The following is an 11,773-nucleotide window of genomic DNA, read 5'->3' on the forward strand; positions in this document are numbered from 1 at the left end:
ATTATAGGAAAACATTCTTCTAATCTTTTTTGCGTGACTTCCAATATAACTGCATGCGAGCCGAATATAGCTTGTATGTCTCCACTAGATGTTGAAAGTTCATTGCCGATCTTAAGCAACGAGGTATTAGAACCGTATACTGTACAGGAAAAGCCGTTGAATTTTGAAGAAGAATGTTTCGCAAATTTTCGCGATACTGATGGTGAAAATAATAATTATCCTGTATGTGATTTAAGTTCATTCTATATGTCTGTTGAAGAAGAACAACTTCTTATATCGTTAGAACAGTTGGATGTTATTGACATTATTAAAAATGAAGGTTTGGTATACATCGCTGGTTACGCAGCTTATAGATTCAAAAATAAATATCCATATTTAGGTAACATGACATGCCTTTTGCCACCTGCAATAAATGTGGACTGGCTACAGTTTATTTCGCGTGGCAAATGCATATATCCGTCGGAAGAACTTCTTAAAGCTGCGCGCGTCATGAATGTAGAATTTATTAAATATCATGAGTCGACCCTTTGTAAGAATGAATTTATATTTAAAACACTAGCGAAAAAAATAGAAATTACAATACGCCCAATCGAAATACCTAAAGAAGTAATTTTATGTTTAGTAAGGACGCGAACGTACATCCGAGTACGAGAAATTAATCGTCAAATATCATTGCAAAATAGAAAGAGAAAAAAATAAGAAAAAAGTGTTAAAATTTGTAAATAATTAAACTGTTTCAGTATGTAATTTCACACGACTACGATTTTCTTTTCCTTTCAAAAAACCCTCACAATTTTTCAGGTACTGCAATTTCATTATTTTTATACATAATGTACAATAATTTACAATATACGATTATTTATAATTAAATGTAATGTAATTAAATAATGTAAATAATTAAATGTTAATGTTAATTTAATGTTAATTAATTAATTAATTAATGTAATGTAATTAAATGTAATTTTATTTAATGTTCAATTACATGAATACAACATAATATTAATGTTACTAAATTTATTTAATTTAAAAAATATCAACTTTCCAAGAATGAACAGCATTCATTACGGATGTAAATTACGTATTAATTACTAATTATTCTCTTAATATACAATTTCATTTCTGATTTTATTACAAATTAAAAGTGTTATTAATTAAATAATTAATAAAAAAAAAAAATCCTTTCGCTTATCTTAATGTATTGACACTACCATGATTTACTTCTCTTTTAACCATTTAGATTTGCCGCGTAATGATGACGTAATGATGACGTCAGCTGGCTGCAATTCTCATTGGTTATCTGGAGCTATCATGCCCTTATATTTCTACCATGGGTTGAATCACGACTATGAATACGGGCCTTAGAGAGACATCAGACTGCACACACCCATAGACATAAGAAACCATAGACCGAGCGTAAGCTGCTACTATAGATAAGGAGGGATGTGATAACCGACAGGGGAAATATCGGACGAAGTCGGGTAAACTTTAGTTAGATTCGGAAACATTCGGCATGTGTCATTATTTGAATTATCGCATGTGTCAGTATTTGAAAATACAAAGGTTAGAAGCGTCTGTCAGAAATAAAATAAAACATAAAATATAAAAAATATAAAATAAAAGAAACATAATTATAATAAGCATTTGTAATCCAGCTTTAACCGTTATTGGCTTCCTTCTTCTTGTTTGTTTATTGTTTATCAATTGTACGGTCATAAAAAGATTCAATATTTGTTAAATCACGTAATAATACATAAGAATTACAGAATTTTAAATACGTGAATTTTAATTTATCATCTTTAGATTTTAATATGTTATTGGCTTCCTTTTTCTTGTTTGTTTATTCTTTATCAATTGTACGGAAGAGAGATTTAATATTTGTTCATTAAAACGTGTTTCTACAAAAATAATACAGATTTTTTTAATTCTCATTTATCACATATCATCACATTTGCATTATATTTACATTTATTTACAAAAAAAATAAACTCTTTTCTGTAACCTCGAACATACCCGAGCCGATCTACGGAAATAGCCGAATTCGTCCGCTGTTTCCCCTTACCCCGTTTATCATTACTCCGCAGGCTTACGCTCGGTCTATGGTTTCTTATGTCTATGCACACACCATGTTATCCTTCCACCATAGGTAAAACGTATTAGGTTCCGCGGTATAATTATAATTTATAAATTATACTTTTTTTCATGATCGAACGTTAAAACGAATTAATTTTTGCGACATAAAGTATTACTTTTCGTAGCGAAACCTTAAAACATAATAGTTTTCGCGTTTAATAAAGTGAAACACCCTACTTTTCGCGGTTAAACGCTTTTAAATGTTGGAACGCGTTATATTTTTCGTAATATAAACAAGAAACATGTTACTCTTCGTAGTAAAACTTTCAAATATATTTAATTTCGCAATATAAAATAAAACGAGTTACTTTTCGCGGTTAATCGCCTTTCAACCTTGGAACGTGTTAGTTTTCGTGGAATGTGTTAGTTTAAAGGGAAACGTGCTACTCTTCGTAGTAAAATGTTCAAACATATTGGTTTTCGCGGTATAAACCGAAATATATTACTTTTTGCGACTAAATTCGACTATAAACGCTGAAACGTATTAGTTTTCGTAGCAAGGACCGAAACGTGATAATATTCGTAAATTAAATTGAAACGTGAAACTCTTCGCGGAATCACGTAATATACTGTTTTTCGTAGGACAAATGAAACATACTCTTCGTAGTAGGCGTCGGTATATAGTATATATGTTATACCTATGAAAATATACAGCCAAGCCGGCACGGCAGGCGGCGAGCAGCTCGCGTTTTGTCACCGGCGGCGGTTCATTGGATTCTATTTCAAATATAGGCACAACAAAGACTACGCCGTGCTTGGGCGGTCTCTGGTGCACCATCTCCATGAAACCAGAAGCCAGCCGCGCGCTTGGTAACAGTTCGATATCCGACACAAGCACGCGAGATGTGTTCGCCATCGTTCTCGCCACATTCCGAGCGACGTTGATGGGATATGTCATTTTCCTCTTCCACCTCTCGGTTTCGGCTTGCCGCCACTGAAGATCAGATGCAGCGCAATCGCTTTGCAAAGTACGACTGCAGATTGCGCCCAGAGCGGGCGGTCGACCGGCCGGAAACACCAGGTGGACGGAAACCTGTGATCGCCGGGTCATTAAATAAAAAAGACTACAATGGCTTGGTTTACATCGTGAAAGATTGGTACGCGCATTAAATCTGTATTCCATACAGATTAGAATGTCTATGCTAATCACAAGCAAGTGTTTTAATATAACGGAATCTGAATCTATACCTTTTTGCAATATACTTTCATATTTTTTGTGCACCGCAAGTCATATAAATAATTTCGGGTTGTATCGACTAATGAGATTAAAACACAATGTGTAAAAAGTATGTATAAAAAAACTGAACTATTGTGTATACTCAGTGTACACTATGCTTATATAACACATCACTCAATAAGCCTGACATAATAGATGGCGCACTAATAATAAATCCATATATTTTTAGAAAGTACTAAACCTTCAAACATACGTGTTAAAATTTTAGCTCAATCGGACCTTTACTTTATAAGTTACAGTGATTTAAGTAACGCTATACTTTTGCATTTTTCAAAATAATGGAAAAATCTAAATTTCGTGTGTTGATAAAGCATTGCTTCCTGATGGGAAAAAATACCGTTCAAGCAAAGCAATGGCTTGATAAGTGTTATTCGGACTCTGCTCCGTCGAAAACAACAGTTAAGAGGTGGTATATGCTGACTTTAAACGCGATCGTAAAAACACAAATAATGCTGAACGCTCTGGTCGCCCAAATTCGATAAAAGTAGCGTCACTTAAACCACTGTAACTTGTAAAGTAAAGGTCCGATTGAGCTAAAATTTTGACACGTATTGTATGTTTGAAGGTTTAGTATACTTTCTAAAAATCATATGGATTTGTTATTAGTGCGCCATCTATTATGTCAAGTCCGGGACTTATTGAGTGATGTGTTACTTATTAGGGTCTACGCACAATAATGTTATCTCTACAAAAAAATTTCTTTGTACGATAATAAAATATAATTATACACATTTTTGTTTTAATACACGCGTAAATGACCTAAAAGCGCAAATTTCCGAGTTCTCTCATTACTATAATGAAATAAGCATGAAAACTTTGAGGATCGATAGAGCATTTCATTGTGTTAATTGTTAATTGATAGAACTTGTAGGAAATTTGTGACCGTGACGAGGAAGTGAGGAAGTTAAAAAGACCTTGTACATGGCAGGCTCGCAACGACAGGCTCGATCAAGTTGAGCGACAGCGAGGCCGGCGTCGAGGCCTGGTGCAAATACCGCCAGGCTGAGCGGTCCCTCCCATCGTCTGGCGAGTTCCACAATTCCGTAAACCTGATCGGCGGTGGCGTGTGTGGATAGTGTGACTTGGGGCAAATTTTTCGTCACTGCTTCGATGGCGCCAAACAACACGAATGGCAGAACCCTGTAGAAAAAGAATTCTGCATGTCGCAGTAAAACCATTGCATAATACTGCGATTTTTTAACGCGAAAGCGTCCGAATAGCGAAGATTCCTATATTATAACGTCGCGTCGCATTGTTCGATGTTTAACTCATTTTATTATTAAAATTGAAGGATATTGTTGCGTAAATTCGTTAATTGTATAGAGATATGAATATACGCAACTAGAATAAAAATTTAATTCGAAGTAAACCCAAATTGCTTCGGTTGAACAAAACAGCAAATTACTTCACGCGAGATTTGAAACTCTCACTTTCTCTCTTTAAAAAAAATCTGTCACGCGCGATTACATCATAAAATACGCTGTGACAGCAAACTTTTTTCTCCGTGCTCTGTTTTCTATGTCAAGTACTACTTTCTAATGTTGATTACTTACTATAATAATATCAGTAATGAGTTTTAAGCAGCCGAATAAAGTTTGCGAAGAAAAATAATGATGATTTTTTGTAGATACAGATGCAGTAGACGATTGTGATCTAAGCTCTACCTGTAGGAACTCTTCTTGCCGATTTCGGGACTCCACGTGAGTCTGGATGATGGATAGGAAAGAACATCCGGTAAGCCATGGTACCATCTGCAGGCACTTTCATTATGGTTGCGGGGTCGCTGACCTGCCATGTACATACCCGCTGTGTAAACAGGTGGGTCGTCTACTGCCCCTACTGGTGGACTAGCGTCATGCTGCGAATTTGTATGGCTATTATCCAAGTTGGAGATATCATTGTCATCACGAAAAACACGCGTCGTCGTTGGCAATCGAAAATCTCGGCCAAATAGCAGACGGAAGGCTACCAAAAGAGACAGTACCAACGTCGGCCATACTAGTAGCTTGCGAGCGAGGCTGCGCATTGCTTTTTCTGCGGAGAATACATTTAGAATCTAATTAACTTATTAATTCACAAGTAATCTAGTTATTTGTCGATCTACTTCATTAGTCTATAAATAATCTGCAAAGATTGAAATGCACGTGGCAATCTAACTAATTCAAGTTAATTGATGTCATGCGCGCATTAGTCTCGCAGCGCAAGGCTAAAATGGCCGATCATTCTACATTGACTGGTATTCGGTTGTTGTCATATTTTTGGCAACACGGAGCAATTTTGAGGAGTTAATAATAATACATTTAGCACGCGCGCGCGAAATGGACTAATTGTGAAATTTAATCGATAAAATTTAATTGACAATGCAGACAGACAGCCCGTCATCTAAACGCACCTCGCCAGTTGTTCTCTGATCTTCTCGTCGATCGAGAACGGTGAAATAATGTTCCATAGTACAAACGTAAACGGCGGATCCTCCGAGGAACATCCGCTGTCAAACTGGCACGACATACATATGCCGTTTATATCAAGGAATATACAGACTGCGAGGTATCGCGCGGATCGATGCCGCGCAAACGCGTTGGTAATCACGAGAATACAATATACAACACACTGAAATCTGAACACGCACGGTCCGTGTGGTCGAGATGCAGCAGAGCCGTATAATTGCAAGCGGAGGGAGCGGAGGCGGAGGCGCGAAGTAGGAAGAATGGTGCCTACATTCTATAATTGCACGTAGATTTCAACCTAGATATTCGTTCCGTAACTTAATGATTTTTATAATAATTCTTTACTTCTACTGTAATAGAACATACTTAATCTTTTCGAGGACAATTTAACAGACATAACAAGGTCAAATGATCGATAATTCAATAAGAGAGCGTTTACTCGCAGAGTATTGAAAAGATATACTGGGTGAGCCATTAGAATCTGGAAAAAATTGAATTTGAAATTTCCGCCATATTAGAATTCACCTAGGATAAGTGCTATTTGACATTGAAGTAGGCAGATGCATGAGTGAAACATTTCTAACTTCAAGCTAACAATAAGTCAATTGACAAACAATTTAATTTGTCATATTACTGTAGTAGTTTCATCGGATTGCGTTTCAAGACAGAAAATAATTTAATAACGCGGTTTTAAAATACTATAAATACATATAGTATACAGGGTGTTTGAAATTTAAATAGCCAAATTTCGAGAGCGAGAAAATCAATAAACTAAGAAAAAAGAGTCCTGTAGAGATATGTTCGTTTTTGTTTTATTTTGGAGAAAATCACAAACAAAGACAAAACGTAGTTTTCATTTTTGTACTTTTTTTATTACTTATTTAAATTGTATTTATTCACTTGCTTAAGGGGATGCTGGACCCGCCTGTATTATCGATAAAACAAGCGTTTTTGACGTTTTCGTTCCTGTCTAATTTCTTCATAATAGTTTCACAGAATAAAAATTCCTTCTTCACGATTCAAATATCCGAGCTAATATATCTGTCCCTGGTATATATTGTGTCCAAAGTTGGAAAAAGTATGAAATTACAGATTTCTTTATCCATTTTTATCTTCAGCGTTGATCGCCATATTGAGGTTAAATGGATAAAGAAATCTATGATTTCATACTTTTTCCAGCTTTGGACAGAATATACACCAGGGACAAATATATTAGCTCGGATATTTTGATCGTGGAGAAGGAATTTTTATTCTGTGATACTATTACGAAGAAATTAGACAGGAACGAAAACGTTAAAAACGCTAGTTTTATCGATAATACAAACGATTCCAGCATCACCTTAACGTAGATGTTATTCAAAATGTTGACCTCTTGCATTGCATCTAGTATGGACAACTCGCGTATGGACAACAGTTAAATACTGATCTGGCGATATTTGGTGCACCTCGATTCTATTTCCCAATTGTTTTTTTAAATTGATTGACAACGAATAAACTTCCTGCTTTAGGACTCCCCCCCACACAAAAAAGTTTAATGATGTTAGATCAGGTAATCGTGGTGGCCAAGATACTACTCATCTGCCACGTCTAATCCATTGTTGTGGAAAATATCTGTCTAACCATGCAAGCTCGAGTAGTTGTGTCATAATGAACTGGACATCTATCGAGTTGAAACCACTTTTCAATCCGTTGCTGTATATGTATGTCTAAATGATCAAAAAAGTCAGTTTCCAAAAAAATCTGTATATTTAGCTACATTTAATCTGTCGGGTAAAAAAATGGTCCAACTAGAGAGTTCTTCCAAATTCCGAGCCAAACGTTAGGGTGATTTTACATGCAGTGCGGAACGCGGTACGCGGTACGCGGTAAAGTAACTAGGAACCGCGCGCGGTAAGCCGCGCTAATTTTCTCCTATTATTACATGGAGCCAAAACTGCGCGGAAAAGCGGCACGGACTAGTGACAAGTTGACGTTACTATGCACTTTTTAATGAAATTAATAGATTTAAATGCAATTATTAAGCAGATTCGTTGAAAAAATAAGATTATTGATAAAATGTGCAAAGAAATAAGTTAATACATTTAAGAAAATGCATACAAATGTGAATTTGTCACTATACCGTGCCGCCTTTCCGCGTTCCATGTAATAGTAGGAAAAAAGAAAGGCGGAACGATAACGACATGGTCGGCATCGGCTCGGTCGGCTGGGTGCATAACTAGAAATTAACACAGGTATATACTGTGTATACTGCCAAGTAAAGAGAAATAATTTCGGAGTTCGGAGTTTGGTAGGAAAAAAAAACGGTTTTCGCAATAATTAAAGACTGTTTTTGTCATGGAGACTGCAGATATGATGTTGATAGCCATGATAACATTATTAATCGATTAAATCTAATAATTACCGTGCGCTTTATTGGCCACTTGGAAGAAATTTGCGTTAACTTTTCAGGTTAATTAACTTATAGTTACTTCACCGCGTACCGCATACCGCGTACCGCGGCTTGCCGCCGCGGTTCCTGGTTACTTTACCGCCTACCGCGTACCGCGTTCCGCGCTGCATGTAAAATCACCCTTAATATCAAATTCATGTTGAAACTTATTTCCCCTAGAGTCCTAGATATCAGAGAAGCGCAATCGATGTTCCGCGTCCTGATTAGCTGACTGTCAGCCAAAGTGGTATTAAAAATGGCTGACTAATAGACGATTGATGGATTTCATATTTCGTCTGCAAACGACGCCATTTTTAATACTTTTCTTAGTAATTTTGCGATACTGACTTAAGCCGATTGCGCTTCTCTGATATCTAGGACTCTAATTTTCCCTAACAGCCCTGGGATTTTCATAATAGTATAGGGGAGGCCAAGCGGGGATTTTGGGATTTACTCGAGCGCGTCAGAATAACATAAAGGGGGAAAGCTTGCACCCTAGTAAGTACCCCCACCAAATATTAAACCTCTATATAGAGCCGGAGGTCCAGGGGATTAGTAAATAAAAAAAATCGATCGTTCGAAAACTCGAGCGCGTCAGATTAAGGTATGGTTAATTACATATGTATAGGAAAGTGTACATTTAAAAAATCTGACGCGCTCGAGGAAATTTTTTTTTCCCCTTTTTTTGACCCCTTCCTACAGCTAACCCCACCACGTAAACCGTCAGATTAATATTTATCCATTATCAGAAACACATGGGTCGCTTACACTATTAATATCTGACACGCTCGAGTATTTCATTGTCACTGTTTTTTTGAAAGCCTGTACACGCTCCCCCCATCACTGAAACGGCATACATCATATAACCTTTTTTTCTTTTTAGCATCTAATCTTCACATTCCAATAGGTCCCCACGACGCTCGAGTAAATCCACATTTAGCCTCTCGGCCTCCCCTACTATAAGACCATATATGATCATTTCTTTGATTAATAATTCCTCCTTTAGTGAATATAGTTTCGTTTAAATTATTTTTAATAGCGACGATAAAATACTTTAGAGGCAGTGTAGTACGAATTAAGGTGCACTCAGATGGAGCGGATCTGCGGAAATGCGGAATTGGCGGAATTGATGTGATTGATCGTTGCTTCATTCCGTTATTTTCATTTCGCAGATTTATTTTTCCTATGTTCACATGAACCGGATCTCGCGGAAGCGGAAATTTTATCGACTAATAATATTAACTCGTACAGCGGACGTTTTATACTTATCTATGTAAAGAGTACATTCCATTGGATAGGACTGTTTTACGCTTCTGTTAATTTTGCACCATGTGAACATAGGAAAAATATTTCTACGGAACGGAGAAAACAGAAAAAAACGTTTATATTGAAATACTTACAATATAAATTATAACGTTTATATTGAAATATTCAAACACTGTTTATTAGCTGTGTGCGAAATGATTCCTTCTATTAAAATTCTGATCCTGATATGCGGATTAATAAAAAAATTGCGGTTGAGTGAAGATGTTTTTTATCAACAACAATTACGACAAAAAATTGCCAAATTATACATTTTTTATAAAATAAAACGAAAGAGGGAATGCACACAACGAACATGTTGGGTTCGCCCAATATTCACTTGCGAAAGACGATTTCTACAAGGAGCCAGCGATAATCTTATTAGAGAAATGGAAAACGAAGATGTTGAGAATTATGTAGATTACTTTCGAATGCCACCTCAATTATTTAATAAATTGTTGAAGTTAATTGAACCAAACATTATCAAACAAAATATAATTCGTGATCCAATTCCATCGCACACTCGTTTGCAAGTGATGTTAAGATATCTGGCTTCGGGTGATAGTATGAAATCGCTATCTTATGCTTTTCGCATTGGACACAGCACCGTCGTATCACAAATAATAACTGAAACATGTCATGCGGTATGGAACACGCTGAAGGACTTAGTTTTTATCGCTGACGACGAAGAGAGTTGGCAAGTTGTAGCTGATAAATTTGAATCCCTGTGGAACTTTCCTCATTGCATAGGTGCCATTGATGGAAAGCATATTGCAATTCAAGTATGTTAAAGAAATCTTTTAAATTCGTTATAACATATATTACATAGCTAGAGGTTTTCTTGTAAAATAGGCTCTACCACGAAGCGGCTCAATATACTATAATTATAAGGGTCATCACAGTATCACGTTACTAGCAATAAGCGATGCCAAGTATTGTTTTACAATGGTGGATATTGGTGCAGAAGGAAGGCAAAGCGATGGAGGAATTTTTAGGTCTAGTGAAATTGGCAAGCGTTTTGAAGCTCAAACATTTAATATACCTCAGGCAAAGCCATTAGAACCTGGCGGACCAGCTTTACCGTTTGTTTTGGTGGCAGACGAAGCTTTTCCGTTATCTAATTACATGATGAGGCCCTATTCACGTAATGGACACCTTGATATCTCCAAAAAAGTCTTTAATTATAGACTTAGCCGAGCTAGACGAGTAGTGGAGAGCGCTTTCAGAATTCTAGTCGCTCATTGGAGAATATTTCGAAAGCCACTTATTGCAACGGTCAGTAATGCAAGATTGATAGTGCAAGCAGCTGTTGTTTTACACAATTTTATTCTACAAAACGAAGAGAAATTGACAGGAAAGAAAACGTATACCCATCAACCTTTCCAAGATCTACATGAGACCAGCAATGGAATTTGTGACACAACAGTTCACCGTGTGAACGAAGTAGTAATGCATGCACTGTACTTCGTGACAATTTTTCTGTCTATTTTCAAAGTATTGGAGCTATTCCATTCCAATGGGAAAAAGCAATTGAAAATAATTTTTAAAAGTGTTTTGCTAAAAAAAAGTCTGCAAGTTTTGCAAATAATATATGCGATGACAGGTTTCTTTTACTATAATTAAAAAATGTATGAAAGTTAATAAATAATAACGTTTACACTCAAATTTATTACAAAATAATATATTATATAATATAATAAATTTATATAGAATAATCTATTAATACATAGGGTACTTTCCATCTACGACACAGCAATCACCTTCATCTTTATTTAACATTAACGAACGATAAGGATGCAACGATTGCCGTATCACACCGTGTCACTTTTGTGTCTCTTGTTGGATATAATAATCTTATGCGTATAGATATAATTTTTTACATTAAAATGATCCAGATGACTTAAGTCCAAGACACAATAGGTGCATCCAGAAGCACGACCGCTCATTGAGCGCTCAGTGAACTCTTGTACCTGTTTGGTTAATATTTTTAGATCTAATGGAATATGCCAATCAGATAAAAAAGCTCATTGAGCGCTTAGTGAGCGGTCAACTTCGTTACAAGTAACGAGTTACTTCCCATCCCTGGTAATAAGTTTCAACCTATCAAAAATGCGTATTCCGGTGTATTCGATTTCTGATAAGTTGAAACTCGCTATCGCTATTCCCTCGAATTGTGTCTTGGGCTTTAGGGTCTGCGCACAATAGGAGAAATATTAAGAACAGATATTA

General features: G+C 36.2%; 2 protein-coding genes across 2 annotated transcripts; one reads left to right on the top strand and one right to left on the bottom strand.

The window, feature by feature from the left end:
- Window positions 1-2,248: 2,248 nt before the first annotated feature.
- Window positions 2,249-5,864, bottom strand: LOC108778979 (beta-1,4-glucuronyltransferase 1). Its single transcript, XM_018546309.1, has 4 exons — window positions 5,760-5,864; window positions 5,032-5,225; window positions 4,282-4,507; window positions 2,249-3,163 (listed from the first exon to the last, which is right to left on the bottom strand). The coding sequence occupies exons 1-4, from the start codon at window positions 5,850-5,852 to the stop codon at window positions 2,615-2,617; spliced, it is 1,062 nt and encodes a 353-aa protein (XP_018401811.1). The 5' UTR covers window positions 5,853-5,864; the 3' UTR covers window positions 2,249-2,614.
- A 4,069-nt stretch (window positions 5,865-9,933) lies between these two features.
- On the top strand, window positions 9,934-11,448 carry LOC108778977 (putative nuclease HARBI1). Its single transcript, XM_018546307.1, has 3 exons — window positions 9,934-10,326; window positions 10,397-10,990; window positions 11,440-11,448. Exons 1-3 carry the CDS (start codon window positions 9,934-9,936, stop codon window positions 11,446-11,448), a joined length of 996 nt encoding a protein of 331 aa, XP_018401809.1.
- Window positions 11,449-11,773: the final 325 nt, after the last annotated feature.

This window comes from Cyphomyrmex costatus, unplaced genomic scaffold (assembly GCF_001594065.2).
Source record: "Cyphomyrmex costatus isolate MS0001 unplaced genomic scaffold, Ccosl1.0 scaffold537, whole genome shotgun sequence".
Taxonomy (NCBI): Eukaryota; Metazoa; Arthropoda; class Insecta; order Hymenoptera; family Formicidae; genus Cyphomyrmex; species Cyphomyrmex costatus.